The sequence below is a fragment of the Panicum virgatum genome, chromosome 2K (genome assembly GCF_016808335.1).
Source record: "Panicum virgatum strain AP13 chromosome 2K, P.virgatum_v5, whole genome shotgun sequence".
Classification (NCBI taxonomy): Eukaryota; Viridiplantae; Streptophyta; class Magnoliopsida; order Poales; family Poaceae; genus Panicum; species Panicum virgatum.
In genome coordinates, this window is record NC_053137.1 from 55,114,233 (window position 1) to 55,130,989 (window position 16,757).

General features: G+C 51.1%; 2 protein-coding genes and 1 long non-coding RNA gene across 3 annotated transcripts; 1 reads left to right on the forward strand and 2 right to left on the reverse strand.

Annotated features, from left to right (window-relative positions):
- Positions 1 to 6,726: 6,726 nt before the first annotated feature.
- LOC120686543 lies at positions 6,727 to 7,371 on the forward strand. The gene is made up of 2 exons (XR_005680231.1): positions 6,727 to 6,878; positions 7,004 to 7,371. It is a non-coding gene; the product is annotated as an uncharacterized LOC120686543 (long non-coding RNA).
- A 215-nt stretch (positions 7,372 to 7,586) lies between these two features.
- LOC120686532 (ubiquitin-like) lies at positions 7,587 to 9,033 on the reverse strand. The gene is made up of 3 exons (XM_039968755.1): positions 8,661 to 9,033; positions 8,010 to 8,076; positions 7,587 to 7,755 (listed from the first exon to the last, which is right to left on the reverse strand). Exons 1-3 carry the CDS (start codon positions 8,972 to 8,974, stop codon positions 7,711 to 7,713), a joined length of 426 nt encoding a protein of 141 aa, XP_039824689.1. The 5' UTR covers positions 8,975 to 9,033; the 3' UTR covers positions 7,587 to 7,710.
- Positions 9,034 to 11,362: 2,329 nt separating this feature from the next.
- Positions 11,363 to 14,496, reverse strand: LOC120686522 (phytoene synthase 3, chloroplastic-like). The gene is made up of 5 exons (XM_039968749.1): positions 13,577 to 14,496; positions 13,033 to 13,083; positions 12,319 to 12,727; positions 12,006 to 12,198; positions 11,363 to 11,873 (listed from the first exon to the last, which is right to left on the reverse strand). Exons 1-5 carry the CDS (start codon positions 14,025 to 14,027, stop codon positions 11,682 to 11,684), a joined length of 1,296 nt encoding a protein of 431 aa, XP_039824683.1. The 5' UTR covers positions 14,028 to 14,496; the 3' UTR covers positions 11,363 to 11,681.
- Positions 14,497 to 16,757: the final 2,261 nt, after the last annotated feature.

Consider the following 16,757-nt stretch of genomic DNA (forward strand, 5'->3'; position numbering starts at 1 on the left):
TGTGGTACTTGAATTTCTCCACATCCCCCCTCCAAAAAAAACTGAGACCTGATTGTATCCATCTGGTGATACACTTGTTCATTCAGCAGATATACTCCCATAGTGTAGATAGGCATGCTGCTCAAGGAGGAGTTGGTTAGAGTCAGTCTCCCACCATAAGAAAGATTCTTCCCCTTCCAAGGTTGCATTTTGTGTCTCATCTTCTCCGCTAATTCACTGAAAGCTTTGGCTGGCAAGTTTTTGTAATGGATTGGGAAGCCCAGGTACTTGATTGGTAGCTCACTGACTTTACAGTTCCGCATGGAGGCTATCTCCCATTCTCTGTCCTCGTTTACTCCGAAGACAGTGTCCTCGCTTTTATGGTAATTGATTTTAAGGCCTGACATCCATTCAAAGCAGTAGAGGAGGAACTTCATGTTCACAATGGAAGCATCATCACACACTGTTAAGATCACAGTGTCATCTGCATACTGAAGGTGTGTGACCCCGCCCCCTTGGGCTAAGTGAGGAACCACCCCTTTGATATGTCCACTTGCCTTAGCTTTGTCCAGCATATGGGCCAAGGCATCAACTGCTAGGTTAAACAGAAGTGGGGACAAAGGATCCCCCTGCCTCAATCCCCTATGAGTCTTAAAGTAAGGACCATTCTCACCATTAATGTTAATGCATATTTTCCCCCCTTTGATGGTACTCATGATCCAATGTTTAAGTTTAGGATCAAAACCTTTCCTGGTTAGAACCTCCTCCATGAAGTTCCAAGATATGCTATCATAAGTTTTTTCAAAGTCAATCTTTCTTTTTTTTGAAAATAAAGGCAGAAGCACTGCCAAATCATATTAGGAGAAGAAGTCCAGGTCTTACAGATAAACTATTACATAAAAGCGAAAAACTCTCACCACAGAAAAGAAAATACATGGATAACTATGAAACACGCGGCTTTCCGCACGCCCTAAAGCGCAGGTCAGTCTCCTCCTTGATCAGCTGCACCACCACCAATGGCTCAACTTCCTTGCCTTCAAAGGTTCGCCGGTTTCTCTCCTTCCACAAGTTCCACACTGTGTACATAAGCACAGCTGCTTTTATTCTTCTCTGTTCCTTTGGCAGGTGCTGCAGGGTCGTGATCCACCAATCGTCAATGGGTATGTCCAAGTCTGGCTTACGTACCAGATCATGGGACCATGATTGAACAAGCGCCCAAACTTGCTACGCATAGGGGCACTGCAAGCAGATATGCTGTGCTGTTTCAGGGGCAAGTTTGCAGAGCGCACACAAAGGATTACAAGGCCAATTCCTGTCCTGAAGCTTATCCGCTGTTAGAATCCTTTCTTGCACTAGCAGCCAGGTGAAAAACCGATGCTTGGGCTCTGCATACGCTGACCATATGCATTGAGGCCTGAAGGAACAAAAGGATCCTCTGAACTAGACCTCATAGGTAGATTTCGCTGTGTATTGTCCATCTGCAGTAAACTTCCAAATGATCATGTCCTCCTCGTCACAGAGAAGCACCCCTTGTACCAAATCCCAAAGCAAGACGAACTGAGCCATCTCCTCCACAGTTGACATGCGCCATAGACCCCTAGTCCAGCATTGGTTTACCAACTGATAAAGGCAGTCCCCCTGCATCTTTTTAGAATATAGTTCATGGACAACTTCATGTAGCATCACCACCCCATCTACTATGTATCTCCCCTTGATAAAGGCAGTCTGGCTAGGTGCCACCAAGTCCTGAGCTTTGGTCGACAGTCTGTCCATGAGGAGTTTGGTGAAGATTTTGAAGCTAATGTTGAGCAAGCAGATTGGACGAAATTGTTTTACATTGTTAGCATCTCTAACCTTTGGGACCAAAGTAATCACTCCGTAATTCAGTCTGTCGATGTCCAGCCCCCCCCCCATATAAAAATCATGAATTATTCTCATTAGATCCCCCTTTACAATCTTCCAACATTGTTTGTAGAAGGTTACACTAAATCCATCTGGGCCGGATGCCATATTTTCCTTCATTCCAAATACTACGTTCTTGACTTCTTCTTCAGTGAAAGGCCTTAGCAGATCATCAATGTCAGATGGGTTCAGTCGGCCCCTATCCTCCCAGACCCCCTCAGCAAGTCTAACAGTTCTCGGGGGTTGGATCCCAAACAGGTTTTTGTAGTAAGCGTATATCACAGATGGCACTTATGTAGGATCATTGAGGTTTCTCCCTCATGTTCAAGGGAAAGTATTTTTTTTCTTCCTCCTTCGGCCATTATCTACTAGGTGGAAGAAATTGGAAATAGAGTCCCCCTCCAGGATCCATTTCTCACCCCCTCTTTGTTGCCAATAAATCTCCTCAGCCCCCATGATGTCTTCCAGTTCCTTTTCAAGCTGCAGTCTCTTGGTGCTCATCTCATGGTTCAAACCATTGTTTTCCATATTAGCATCCAGCTCTTGGATCTGAAATATGAGATGATTTTTTTCCTCCTATATTCCCCCCTAATATTTCTCCCCCAACCTTTCAGGAAGGTTCTCATGGCACTGACCCCGTTGTGCCAGCTGTCCAAGGAGTAGGATCCCTATGGGCGTTTTTCCATTGTGGCACACCAGTTGTCCTTTACCAGGCCCAAAAACCCAGGTTCTAGCACCCATTGTTTCTCATAGAAGAATTGTCGACAGTGAGGCTGCTTGAGTTCCCCAGTAGAGAGTAGGAGAGGACAATGGTCAGACTCCAATCTAGTTAAGCTGGAAAGAGTAGTCAGTGGGAATTTTATTTTCCATTCTGTAGAAACCAGAACCCCGTCAATATTACTTTGTATTGGACAATCTTACTTGTTTCTCCAAGCGAATCTCCCCCCTCCCCCCAACCTATAGATCTCTCTTAGGCTCTACTCTTCAATGAAGTTGTTGAAGGCTTGAATCAAGTTTTCATACCCCACTCCTGTACTCTTATCTTGCAAAGATCTCATCAGGTTGAAGTCCCCCCCCCCTATGACAATTGGCAGTGTGGCATCCTGACATCTCCTACTTAGTTCTTGTAAGAATCAGGTAGATAATTCATGATCAGCAGGCCCATAGGCTGTTAGAATATCCCATCTAAAATTTAAGAGCATGTGTCTGACAGTGGCCCCCACAAAGAATTCTCCACTCTCCCAATTCTCTACCTGTAGAATATCCTCCTTCACCCCCCATGAGAAAACCCCCTGAGTGTCCTCTAGAAGCAGTCCAACGCCAATTAAATAACCCCCCTGGCATTAGACTGTCTAATTATTTTTGAGAGAAGCTTTGTTTGATAGTTTCTTATAGGTCCACCACATCTACCTGATGTTGGATCAGCAACTCTTTCAGTAGCCGAATACGGGCAGGTTTTCCCATCCCTCTTATATTCTAAAAAAGATCCTTCATTGCAAACAAATATGCTTGAGCTCTCTAGAGAGCCTGCCCCCAATCTTCTTCCCAGTTTTCGATTTACTAGGTAGTTCTTGTTGCACCCCTCTTTGTTCATTTGCAGTCGGCTGCAAAGCTAAATTCTCCCCCTCCAGGACATGTTGGTTCTGCAATTTTTCCTCTAAGTGGCGCTTGAAGTTGGCCTTAGCCAAACTTGCTCTTGCCAATTCCTCCATTTTCATAGCAGAAATAGTCTCATGAATTTCCACAGAGTTATTGCCCAAACAGTCCCAACTATCAGCAATATCTACTAGGTAGTCATCATCACAAATATTAAGAACACTGAAGGAATTAATAGGTGGAGCAGGGGTAATACCTGTGGGGGTGTTGGATTTGGGCTTGGGCTTGGATATCCTGGTGCTCTTCCTGGCCGCCACCACTGGTTGAAAGTGTTGTCTCTTGGGTGTCTTCTGGCAGGGGAACACCACCTCCCATGGCTCCTCATCTTTAGTTGCATCTTCCTGAATCTCTCCCTCATGCTGATCTCCCACCATTTCATCTCTTTCCTTCCCACCATCCTCTACAACCTCTCCAGCCCCCAGACTGCAAGAGTCCTGGGTCAGGAGCAAGGTAGACTTTGGGGTAGTTAGGTCAGGCCATTTTTCCTTGCTGAGCAGGCTCACCCCTCCATTCTCAGTGTGGACTACAAAGTGTGTATCTGGTTTAACTGTACTAGGAAGCTTTTCTCCTTCTTGTAAGTCTTCCTGATTGCTCATTTGTTGGCAGCTCAGGAACAAATCAGAGGTGGGATCATACATGGCTAATGGTTTGACCAAGAGGTGGTCTTTGTCTTTTCCATCTGGTCCCTCCTGCTGAATCCCTTTGTTCATTTGTGACCGTTGCCTCCCTTTGTCACATGTTTTACCAGAAGGGTTAGCTGGAGGTGTCTGAGTTTTCTATGTTGATTTTAAAGGCAGATTCTCTTCCTCTATGTCATATAAGTCATCATCCTCATCCCCTTCTGAGTAGTCCTCCTCAGGTTTTCTGTTGGGAGGAGGTGCTGGCCTCACCATGGCTTTTTTTTCTGATCTTCAGGAGTGAATTTTATCTCATACCCCACACCCAAGATGAATACCTCTATGAACCCCCTTAGTTTAGAGATATCTCTAGCCAGTATCTTGACTCTCACTGGTCCTTCCTTGATTAAGGAAACTTCATCTACCACAATCACCTCACCAGCGAGCTTAGCAATCAGGGTGATCGCTTCCACATTTCTTGCTGAATCTGGGATATTGGATAGAAGAACCCAGCCAGTTTGCAGAACCGCTGAGGCCGTAGGTGCTAGGTTTGAATGTGTGACCGTGGCAGAAATGCTGTGTAGATCTATAACAATGCTTTCAGATCTGGAGAGGGTGTCAAGTATCTGTTTGTTGGGGAAGGTGGCTAGATATTCAAGTTCTGAGATTTGCCTCACAACCCATGCCCACTTGTTATCAATGAGGTGCTTAAGTTCTTCCTCCAGCTTCACAGAATCAGCTTCACCACTTTTGATCTTGATGAGACCCACGTTTTCACTACTGCTCTCGACCGTTTGGCCAGGAATTGTCAGACTGTAGAATCCTTGACCAGGGAACCCAAATCCAAGCATCTTCATGGAGCATCCTTTGTTACTCGGGCAATTCGATCCCAGGTGTCCAGAAGTTTTGCATCTGAAACAGAACGGCGGATTCGTGCATTCCGCTTGGTGGTGACCTTCTTCCCGGCACCAAAAGCAAATCCCTGATTCCTTAGGACGGTATCCTGTCCTCGATCCCTCAGTATTCAGATTTCTATGGCTGGGAGGGTCAGCCCCCACACGAGATGAGCCTAGGCGATCATGGACTGAGACATGGTGAGTACCTCGTTCTCTGAATTGGGTTTCGGTCCTCGGATCCTCGAACGCCCTGCGCTTCCCAGTGTGGTCAGCCCCCCTGAGTTCCTACCACCACCCATGAAGGGCTGGCGATCTCTCCCTGGTCCTCCTCAGAATGGGGCTTCTCTTCGGGGATCTCCCTCTCTGCGCCCCTCTATATTTCCCCTATGTTGGAATCGCCTCCCACCTCTGTCCTCCTCGTATCGTCTCCCATCTTTGTCCTCCTCGTATCGCCGCTTCGATCCCCCCGCAAAGTCCATGGCGTTGGATCCCCTCTCAGGACTTGTTGATTTCCGGGCACTGACTACAGCGACGTAGGAGGATGTGATTGGAGTTGGAGGACGAACCCTAACCACTCTGCACTCACGCCATCCGTGTCTTCGGATCTCTTCTGGCCGAGCTGGGTACCCTTCCTCCCCCAATGTTGCGGGCTTGGGTATCCATATCCACCGAGCCCCCCTATCGGCCAGCCATGAATGCCCAAACAGGTCCTCCATCGAGCGGCCAAAGTTGCGATGTGTCCCGCCCTCCAGAGGGCCACCTGTCGCCCCCTCTTTGTTCTTCCTCATCCCCCCTAGTTGTTGGGATTTTGCTGATCGCAGCCTCCAATTCTGCACAAGCCACTTCCAGATCAGGATCACCCCCTCCCCCGATCGAGGGAGCTTCAGTTCGTGATGGAGATTCAGGGAGCCGCGAGAAGCGGAAGAGCTCCCGCTTGATTTCCCGAGCCGCACGCTCCCTGTCGGCCTCCACATCACGCCCAAGGCGGCGAGCACGCCCATCCCGCAGCTCCTCCCGATTGACTCTGTGCAGGATCTCTGATCTCCCCTTCTGATTGAGTCGACCCAAATCGGAGGTCAACCGCAGTTTCTCTTGCAGGCTTTTGGGGGAATCGCCAAGGGATGTTCGCCTTACGCCAAGCAGCACGACGGGCCAAAGTAGAGGCCCTCTCCGCCTCCTCGATCGCAGGGTCGGGGGGGGGGGGGCTCGGCGCTGGGTGTGGGGGGGGCGGCTGCCCTTGCTCCGATCATCGTCGCCCCGACGAGACCTTCACCGCCGCCTGCGGCGGGGCCAGCAGTGCCCATCGACGTCCTTCAAATTTTTTCTTATATTCATCATCTTTTTGTAGTTGTATGTGACTAAATGCACAATTCTAGCTAAATATTTCATCTAAAAAATGCAATAATGATACATATACTTCACTACAAATTATAAGCAAAATATATCACTTTCACATCTATTACATAATCTCATATTAATCTATATAGTTCATACAATCACAAGAGAACGAGGCATAAAATTTGAGAATGAATGAGTTCTCTAGGTTACGATAATTATATTTCAGGTACCTGTTGGGACCCGTGGGTAATAATTCTTACCCCTGCTCTATCCGCGGGTAAAATTCTATACCCGTATCTATGCCCGCGGGTAAAATTTTATACTCATACCCTCACTCATCGAGTCGGGTACCCGCGGGTAAAATTGCCATCCCTACTTGTGGAGCTTTCCTTAATTCTGCGGCAAGCCGGCCACACCGTAGCACAGGCAGCAGCATGAGGCTGTTCGGGAAGCACGTGTTCCCGAGGCAGATCGCCCTGTTCGCCGCCGGGTAGGTGCCTCCTCCTCCTCCTCCTTCTCCTTCTCCTCCCCCGCCGTGGCGCCGTGCCTGTCCATTGATTCTCGTCAGCTGCTGCAGCAGCATGGCGCCTGAGGCGTTTGATTGTCGGGGTGCAGGCTGCTGTTCTTCGGGGCGACGACATACGACGTGCACCGGTCCATCAAGAACAACGAGCAGCCGCCGACCAGGGATCAGATGGAGGCGCTGCAAGACTACATCAACTCCCGGAAGAAGTAGGGCTCCGATTTGCGCCTCGTAGGTGTGTAATCGTCTGCAAATAATGTCGGAGCACAAGGGGGTTCTTCTCGTGGAGGACAGAGGTCGCGCGGGCGGGGGTGCGCGCTACGTGTTCGACGTTATCTCCGTGAGGACCTCAATGTGTTTGTAGATCAATACATGGCTGTGTAATTGTAAAATCTGCTTCAATATGAGTACATAGACTCCTTCCAAAAAATTTTTTTTTACATAGACGTTTATGTACTCATAGACCCCTGTTGATTAGCTTGTTGGGAAACCATGGCGGCGTGCGCGATGCCAGGGCTGCCGGAGGCGGAGGCACGGCATTGTCTAGGCGTGCGAGCCGTCGCAGGGAGTTTGACGCGCCAAAACCCCAAAAGATTACACTATATAAATGCAGGATTCTCACAAGCAAGATAATATGAACAATACCCGCAAAAAAAAAGAGATGAACAAAATATATCTCAATCAAGAACAGGGCTTGCCCCCCTATGAACTTTATTCATCATAAACGAAGAAACGTTCAATATCTAGACACTGGAAAGTAAAATATTTCAACTGATGCATGACAGGGCGCTCCAAGAGCTCAAGTTCCACCGATCTTGGACATGAACTTCTTCTTTGACCTTAGCTGAAAAACAATACAGAACATAAAATTAGAGGGAACAAATGCAGATCAGATGAAAGAAAAGGCCATCTGTTCAGTAGTATAGCACAACCGATAGAGCACATAGAGTAAACTCATCAATTAAAGTGTATAACAACTATCTGAATGCATTTATAAATGCGACTCTATCTGAATGCATCATTGAGCACAGCCATTTATGCAAAACTCTATCTGAATGTACGTATACCATGAGAAACATGCATGCCATCAATTCTCACCTCGTTGCTGTGGCCACACTTCTTCTTGCGGCAGTTGGTAGCTCTTTTTGGAAGCCGTGCATAGCACCTGCAATGCAAGACAACAAGAGAGCGTGAGCTAGCGATCCAAGTTAGGCCAAGCATATCACATCTACTGATCCGTACCTGCTAGCTACCAGCAGCAGGAACAAATAATTAATTAAGAAGTAAACGCGAGAGATCAGTAATAAGCAGAGTTCATCCATCGATGGGGCAGAGCTCATCCATCGATTGGGGGGGGGGGGGGGGGGGGGGGGGGTTATTCAGACTCTGTTTATACCCGTAAATCTCATAAACACAAAAAAAACATCACAGCTATTATTGGGACATATTTATGGAGTACTAAATGAAGTTTATTTACAAAATTTTTTACATGAATGGGCTGTAAATCGCGAGACGAATCTAATGAGCCTACTTAATCTATGATTTGTAATAGTGATGCTACAATAATCATCCGCTAATTATGGATTAATCATAAATTAATTAGCATCATTATATTCGTCTCGCGATTTACAACCCATCTATGCAAAAAGTTTTATAAATAGACTTCATTTAGTATTTCAAATTAGCAAAATCCCAACACAAAATTTTTACATGTAAAGAACTAAACACGGGCTCAGGCCTTATTATTACTTGCGGCAGACCATCTTCCTCTCGTTGTACTTCTGCGCGAGCTCGCGGAGGCTGGGCTCGATCCCCGTGGGGTATCCACCCCTGCTGCCGCCGCGGAGGCGCAGCACCAGGTGCAGCGTCGACTCCTTCTGGATGTTGTAGTCGGCGAGGGTGCGGCCGTCCTCGAGCTGCTTCCCGGCGAAGATGAGGCGCTGCTGGTCGGGCGGGATGCCCTCCTTGTCCTGGATCTTGGCCTTGACGTTGTCGATGGTGTCGCTGCTCTCCACCTCCAGCGTGATCGTCTTCCCCGTCAGCGTCTTCACGAAGATCTGCATCTTGGCCTAGTAGCTTTCGTCTCGTCGCGCACCGGCGGCAGCTTTCGTGTTGGTGGGTGTACGAGGGGTTATGGAATCCATGGTCGCGACCGCCGCGTTATATATAGGGAGGAAAAGGTGACTTGCCCGCCGCGAAACGTAACGATCCGAAAAAGGAAGGGAATTTGCTCGATCAACGGTGCCAACTGTGGAGTACGTGACCCCTACGACATACCCATGGGTGAAACCGTGAAAGTGCTAAAACTTTAGCATTGTATGTGAACATTACGGCCCATATAACTGAACAATCGATGCAAGGCCCAGAGAAAGAAAGGGGCCTAGATGGGCCTGACGAACCGGCGGCTTAAAAACTTGCAGAGGTTGGTGGGCCTGCCCAAGCTCACCCTTGACTCGGGCCACGTTTAGTTCTCCGTCAAAAATTTTACACACATGACATATTAAATGTAAATGAAAAAAGACAGTTTTAGCAGATTGCCTATAATTATGAGACGAATCTTTTGAGTCCAATTAGTCCGTGATTAGATAATAAATTGCTACATTAAACATGTTCTAATGACTAATTAATTAGTCTTAATAAATTCATCTCGTAGTTTACAGACGAGTTATATAATTAGTTTTTTGATTAGTCTATGTTTAATACTTCAAATGTGAAAGGATTCCATTTCAAAAAATTTATCGAGAAAAACTAAACAATGCCTTGCTTGGGCCGGTAGTAACGTCCCCAGATTTTTTCTTGCATGCAAATTGGAAAGCAAATATTTCTTTCTCTCTGCCTGTCTGTCTAAGGGTACTGCTATGCTTTTAAAATTTCGGCAAGCATGCAGTTGGCACTAGACATCCTCATACCATCTTATTCCTCTGCGGCATTCTGTGGCCGGATCGCCTAGAACAGGAGTCAGGAGGCATATTCGCTTAAAATATTTCTCCGGCGACGAAGGCTCCTCACCGCTCACCGGCGAGATGCAATTCGGACTGCCAATGCTGCAGCACAAATGCCGCCGCGTGCCCTCCTCCTGTCCTGCAGCACAAATTCGCAGGTAGGGTTTCCTCCTGTCCAGACCAACTGCCCTTACATTCCTTGACCATAAACAATGCCGCTGCGTGCGCCGACGGCCTGCGAGTCTCTGATCAGTGATCACGCACGCCCAACAAGCAACAAGCCTTGGTATAATACTACTACAGTACTACTGTCTACTAGATAACGTAAAATATCCTATGGAAAGGAGGCGTGTGAAAGATCAGATCTCTCGAGCGGTTTGCCTTTCACTTCCACCACACAAGCGTAAATAATCTGCAGATTTCCTCCGCTGGGAGACGAAGCACATACGATGGCGCCATCCATCCATCCATCAAGCTAGCATAGCATCAGTCTGACTGTCTGTCTGAATAAACAAGAGAGCTTGGGAGAAAGAAGCACGCAATGCCATCCCAAGATTCATCTGAGCTCATGCGAACCTGCAAGGTGGCATCTCACCAGAATTATGGGCTAAACAAGTACGTACACTAGTTGGATTTCTCCAGGATCTCGCAGAAACGAACCGAGCAAAGTTAAACATAATAATAGCTACTATTTCGCACCAGCTGACAGTGCAAGCATGCATGGCTGTCCCAATGGGATCCCAGCGCTAACTGAAATTAGTACTGACATGCAAAAGATTTTGTTGAGCTAATGCTCTGATCCTTCGGTGCCAAACGGCGCCATCTGTTGCTCATCGCGGATTTGAACTTGTTTCTTTGCGCTACCTAACCTTACAGCTATGCTACTACGTTGTGGAGGTATTTTGTCCAGATTAGTATATGGATCCGTTTGCTATTTTAAGCAGCTAGCTCACTCCATTAATTTGCTAGAACTAGATATACTATATATATATATATATAACGTATCTGGTGCAAACCAAGGATCTTGTGCAAACCTGTGCAAACCAACTAAAAAAAGTTTCAAAAAATTCTGAAAAAAATCATGAATGTGCTTCTCAGCTTACCTCATCTATATACAAAATTTTATGGTCAAATTCATCTTACTCTAAAAGTTACAAAAATCTTACTCTAAAAGTTACAAAAAAGACAAATTTTCTGACAACAATAATGGTTCAAATGCATCTCAAATTTGTCTTTTTTGTAACTTCTAGAGTAAGACGAATTTGACCATGAGATTTTATATATAGATGATGTAATCTGAGAAGCACATTCATGATTTTTTTCAGAATTTTTTGAAACTTTGTTTAGTAGGTTTGCACAGGTTTGCACAAAGTCCTTGGTTTGCACTAGATAAGTTGCCTATATATATATATATATATATATATATATATATATATATATATATATATATATATATATATATATATATATATATATATACACAGCGCAGATCTCCTGCCGACAGTCTGAAAACAAAACCAGCTAAGCTCGCTGCTCACTTAATAAGGAAGTAGGACACAGCATAATTAAGCAAGAAGCAAGGTCGCCCACTACTCTATTTTATTTCTATTTTACTCTACACATATATATTCCTTATTAGTATACATATATCCAGTGTTTTGATTTGTACATGGCAGGACGAACTCTGATTCTCTGAGTGCAAGAATCTAATAACATGAACACCACATGCCAATCATGTATTTCATGTGGCCTGACCTGCAGGAGTTTGTACATCATTCACTGCTATTTACCGTGCTATGTGACAGGCTGACTGACAGAGACGACCACTCTATGTTAGGCTGGAGTAGTGTCTCTGGCTCTGGGTCAGAGAAGAGGGGGCCATCAGTGATCTCAGGTAAGCCTTGGGCAGCGCCATCAGCTTCTTGGCCTTGGGGACGTAGGCCCTCTTGGTGAAGTTGTCGTAGTCGTTCGCCTCGATCTCGTCCAGGATCTGCCGGTACAGAAGCAGAGAGGCCCACACCTGAAATAGCAATTGCAGACTTGCAGGTAAGCAGGTTGTTATTCATCTGAGATTCTCAGACAGAGTTGTGTGATGCTGAAGAAGTAGATGCATGGCCAGGCCCAGGAGAGAGTAAAGATGCTGATGTCTCACCGGCCATCGGCTCTCCTGATTGAGCTCGGTGGCGCCTTCCTCTGCCTGCCTGAAGAACGACCTCGCCCGCGTGATCTGGCCCCTCATGAAGCTCCTCCACTCATCGGTGACGCGGCCGTTGAAGATGTCGGCTTCGGAGAGCCCCGCCATCTCCAGCTCGTCCTGCGGGAGATAGATCCTTCCTCTCCTCGCACTGTCCAAATCAAACACAAACATGTAAAGATGGGAGAGAGCGAGCTGACATGACATCGGAGCATAGATGACGGCAAGAAAGATTGCAGGCATCTGATCCAGGTGAGGAGAGGTGACGTACTCCTCGCCGACGTCCCTGAGGATGTTGGTGAGCTGGTTGGCGAGGCCCAGGGCCAACGCCCCCTTGTAGACCGTCTCGGTGGCCGCCCTGGAGTCCGGAGAGACGCCCATCACCGGGACGCTCATGAGCCCCACGGTGCCGGCGACGTAGTAGCAGTAGAGGTAGAGCTCGTCGAAGGTCCGATACCGGGACTTGCTCAGGTCCATGCGCATCCCCTCGATCATGTCCCTGAACGGCTGGATGTCCACGGGGAAGCTGGCGACGGTGTCGGAGAGCGCGGCGTCGAGCATGTCGTAGGGGCGCCCCGCGAAGATGTCCTCCAGCCGCGCCTCCCACCGGTCCAGCGCCAGGGCCGAGATGTGCGACGCGTTGGGCCCGTCCACGAGCTCGTCCGTCCTCCTGCACCACACTGATCAACACACACGCACGCAGTCAATCGAGTCATCCAACTCTTCTTCTTCTTCTTCTTTAAAGAAATACAAATTAGTCTACTAACAGTCGGTGTATGTTCACACTGCTCAGGCTTAGCCATGGCATCGACTGGATTGAGATGGCAGCATCAGCAGCTATCGTTTCTGCGTGTCTTACGCTGCAACAAAGTCTACCATGTCGAAAACGAGAGCAGGAACCTAGAGTATGCAGCAGCGGCAGTACTGCCAGGCGGACAAGGAACAGGGACATGTGGGGCTTGCCGGCCCGGCTTGGTCTGCTTACCGTAGATCGCCCAGATCGCCCTCCTCCTCTCCGGCGTCATCAGCTGCGTCGCTGCAGCACAAAGAACAGCATCAGGTCAGAGATCGGACATGCGCATGTGCAGTGGGATGGCTGTTATTGATTGTACAAGCTGACTGGTCGGTATGTGGTGCCCGGAACTACTGACAAAGTGGCGTGGTCTCTGTTGCTCGGTGTGTCCATGATCGGGGATTTGAGTTCATGCTCATGTGAAGCTCATCTAGTTTCACGAATGCTGCTAATTCTTAAGGTCGTTGTCATAATCAAACATTAAGTGTAGATGATGCAGCGAGTAAACTACTACTAGCGAAAGTTACTGGGATCTGGATAGTCAGCCAGAGTCAACGTGCCTAGCAGGAAAGTTACTGGAATTTTCATCCTTTTGCACTGTCCTTTTTAGGGCAAATACTCTTTTGCTTAGTTAGTTTGAAGGTTTTGCACAAGCACAACACGCGCACATGGACCTTGAGCACGGCAAATTGTAGTATTCACAAGAAGAGTAGCAGGGAATTTCGATGTCGCTTACCCAGGTAGAATGTCTTGGCGTACTCGTTGCAGACCTCCCCGCAGCGGCCGAAGGCCGCCTTGAGCGCGCCGGGCACGGGCTCCGGCTCGATCCGCGCCGTCCTCCTCGGCGCCGCGGCCGCGAGCGCCGCCTGCTTCAGCACGACCTCGCGCACCCTCTGCTCGGCCGGCACGGCGAGCGCGTCCCCGGGCGCCGGCGCCGCCACGTGCAGCGCCGGCGCGGGCGCCACGGCGCCCCACGGCTCGGCCTCCAGGCAGCCAATGGCGGCGCCGGGGCCCGCGGCGTGCGCGGAGGCGGAGCGCGGCGCCGGCGCCGCGCCGCGGCCTCTCCTTCCGTGCCCGCACCTCGTCGGGAACCTCGCCGTGCCCGCGCGTCCCGGCGCGTCCCCGCGCCGCCTCGGCCGAGCAGCGCAGGCCGGCGACGCCACCGCCGTGCGGCTGGTGGGCATCATGGCTGACACGCGGCGAGAGCGCGCTCGATCGGAGAGACCGATGGGTGGTCGATCGGAAGACAATGGAAGGAAACAGATGGGTGGAGCTGGAGCTGGTGAGCAAGAGCTATATAGTGTGATCGAGAGAGAGAGAGAGAGAGAGCAGAGCAGAGCAGAGGCGGGAGGACACTGGACACGGACGGGGCAGCGTCAGTTTTGTCCGTTGGCTGCAGGGGACCCCAGCCGAGCAGTACTCCCCTGTGGCGGGTGACCGGCCAGCCACTCGTCCCAGGAAGCTCCAAATCGCGAGTCCCGACGCGGCGGCGGCGCCGGACCTGCCCGTGGCGGCCCTTTCTGCCTCTGGCCGCGCGTGGGGAGGGAGTGGTGGACGTCTGGACGAGACGCCCCCCACGACCACGAGCGTGTCTGCGTGCGTAGCAGCCGGAGCACCGGAGCACACACGGCCACGGCCACAGCTGCACGCGCCACGCACCACCCAGGCTCTCCGGCCGCGCCGCGGCATGGCGGGCCTTTTGTAATGCGGAGGTCGGGTGAGGCCAGGTGGCGGGCCGTTGGCAGGGGGTGCTTGTGTCCAGGAGGAGGAATGAGGTCAGTAGTGAGGCAGCATTTCATCGGCTCACGGAGAGGTTCCGAGGGCGTCCTGGTGGAGATGGCAAGTCCATTTTCGTATGGTGCCAGATGACCTGTACTGCCAATGCAGGTACTGAGCGAGTGGAACTCCTGATTACATGGCTGCAAGACCCACCATTTGGAACAGTTCCAGCCTGATGCTCTCTTGAGAAAACGAAAACCCCACTGCAAATCTGTTCCAAAAAAACCGAGATGGCCGCCGGGCAGCGGTGCCTGTAGTGTACACACTTGATCGAGGATCAGTGGACATCGCTCTCTCCTCCTCTCGCTCTGGTCAAGTCAACGATGGACTCAAAGTGTCCCGCGGCCCGCCGACCACGGGGGCGCCGGGGCCCGCCACCCCACGTCCGGGCGGGGGCCACGCTGTGCGTACGCGTTGGCGGAGCGACCGTGCCCGTGGCCGCCGCCGGTCGGTATCCATCCGCCGCCCACTCGGCGCACAGCAGCCCATGTACCGGTCACCCGGCAGCGCGCCGGAGGGGACACGTGGTGGGGCGCGCAGCCGTGACCCTGTCGGCACGTGGGAACGGCGCGAGGGGCACGAGCACCGGCCGGCGGGCCCTCGTGCGCCCCCGCCACCGGGCCCTGCTGGTTCATCCTCTCGTCCTCCGATCCCCACCAGGCCACCACCTGGTGATGGTATTGGTGGCCGTCGTTGTTGCTGCGCCCCCCCCCCCACCCCGCCCAATCCCGCCCGGTTGCCGCCGCCGATGCTGGCTGGTCGGCCTCCCCCGCTGGTGCGGGACGCGTGCGCGCGCTGGCGTCGGGGCAGCCACCACCTCCCAGCCCGCGGGGCGGCGCGGGGCGCGTGTCCGGCCGGCCACCGCGCGCACGGCAACGTGGACAGCGTTGCCGCCCGGTGCCTCCGCGCTGTGCGTGCGTTCGTGAGCGGCGGGGCGACCAATCGGTTGGTAGCAGGGCGCGCGCTTTTCCACGTACCGGTCTCCCCGCCTGGACGGCGGGGGCGGCGACCGCGACCTCACCTGACCCGGTCGCCGTCGACTCGGCGGCCTCGCTCGCCGGTCGGCGGTGGCGCTCCACTGCCGGCGACAGGATCACAGGATAACGCGAGTGCGACGGCGACTTTGCGGTGCGCGTCGGGCAGGATATGTGTGTGGATTCGATAATGGGCCACGAGACCATCCATGCCAAAAGGGGGCAGCTCCACTAGAGTTTTTTCAAGGCGGGCACTCCAATGGCGACCTGACAGTTACCGCAGGTCGCTTTCTATCTACCCACACCACCCACACGGGGAGAGGCGCACGCGTCGCCGGGGTACTGGCGCTCCGCCGGTGTAGTGCGCCAGCCAGGCAATTCACTCACGTGGCATTTGTTTATGCCATTGCTGGTAGCAAGTGAGACTGTGAGTGAGAGTGAGACCTTTACGGCTTTACCGTCACCGCAGAATTCTGTGGCCAAGCAAACGCCTTCCCGAGAGCTGGTGTTACACGGAAGACAATTTCTGAGAGTTCAGGAGCTTAACATTGTGAGAGACAGCCGCCGCCAGGAATTGCAAGCGAAGGGAAGTTCCTGTCCGGGTGCATGCACACAGCACACTGCACAGCGACAGAGCAGTATGGCACTGCCGGATACACATTTTTTCTTTAATGGCCCACGAAATACACGGACGAACGTTGGTGTTGGTCGACGCAAGGGACTACACATGACCTGATGACCACCGGATTGGCGGGGGGCGCCGTCGCTGACTCGGGTGGCCAGGGGCTCTGGCCGCGTCGTCGCCGCCTCGTGTGGTTGGGAAGGGGCGTCTGCTGTCATCGGATTTGGGTTGGGATTGGGGTGAAGGCAAAAGCCTTGGTCCGTGTGGGCTGGTGACGGTGACGCCCGAGGGCATCGCTTACCTTGTTGAATGCGTCACTCTTTCCCTTATGTCCTCTTCGGTGAGCTTTTCCAGGTGAAAACCTAGACCATGTTGGTCGGACAACGACGGCGCCTTTGCGTCGCTCCCTCGCTGGAGGCGTTGTCTTGGAAGCTTTTGCCGGTGACGGTCGATTGCTCTTCTCGGAGGGGATCCGCTTCTGCGCCTGCCTTTGCTTAGTTCCTCTACATCGTCTAGGTTGCGTTGGTCGTCGGTTGGCGGCT

Excerpts from the sequence above, each read along its gene's own strand:
- LOC120686532 (XM_039968755.1), bottom strand. The coding sequence starts at position 8,974 with ATGCAGATCTTCGTGAAGACGCTGACGGGGAAGACGATCACGCTGGAG. Across the intron at positions 8,077-8,660 it reads AGGAAGATGGTCTGCCGCAA|GTGCTATGCACGGCTTCCAA; the intron begins GTAATAATAAGG and ends CTTGCATTGCAG. Across the intron at positions 7,756-8,009 it reads AGTGTGGCCACAGCAACGAG|CTAAGGTCAAAGAAGAAGTT; the intron begins GTGAGAATTGAT and ends ATTGTTTTTCAG.
- LOC120686522 (XM_039968749.1), bottom strand. The coding sequence starts at position 14,027 with ATGATGCCCACCAGCCGCACGGCGGTGGCGTCGCCGGCCTGCGCTGCT. Across the intron at positions 12,728-13,032 it reads GGCGATCTGGGCGATCTACG|TGTGGTGCAGGAGGACGGAC; the intron begins GTAAGCAGACCA and ends TGTGTTGATCAG. Across the intron at positions 11,874-12,005 it reads ATCAGGAGAGCCGATGGCCG|GTGTGGGCCTCTCTGCTTCT; the intron begins GTGAGACATCAG and ends TTGCTATTTCAG.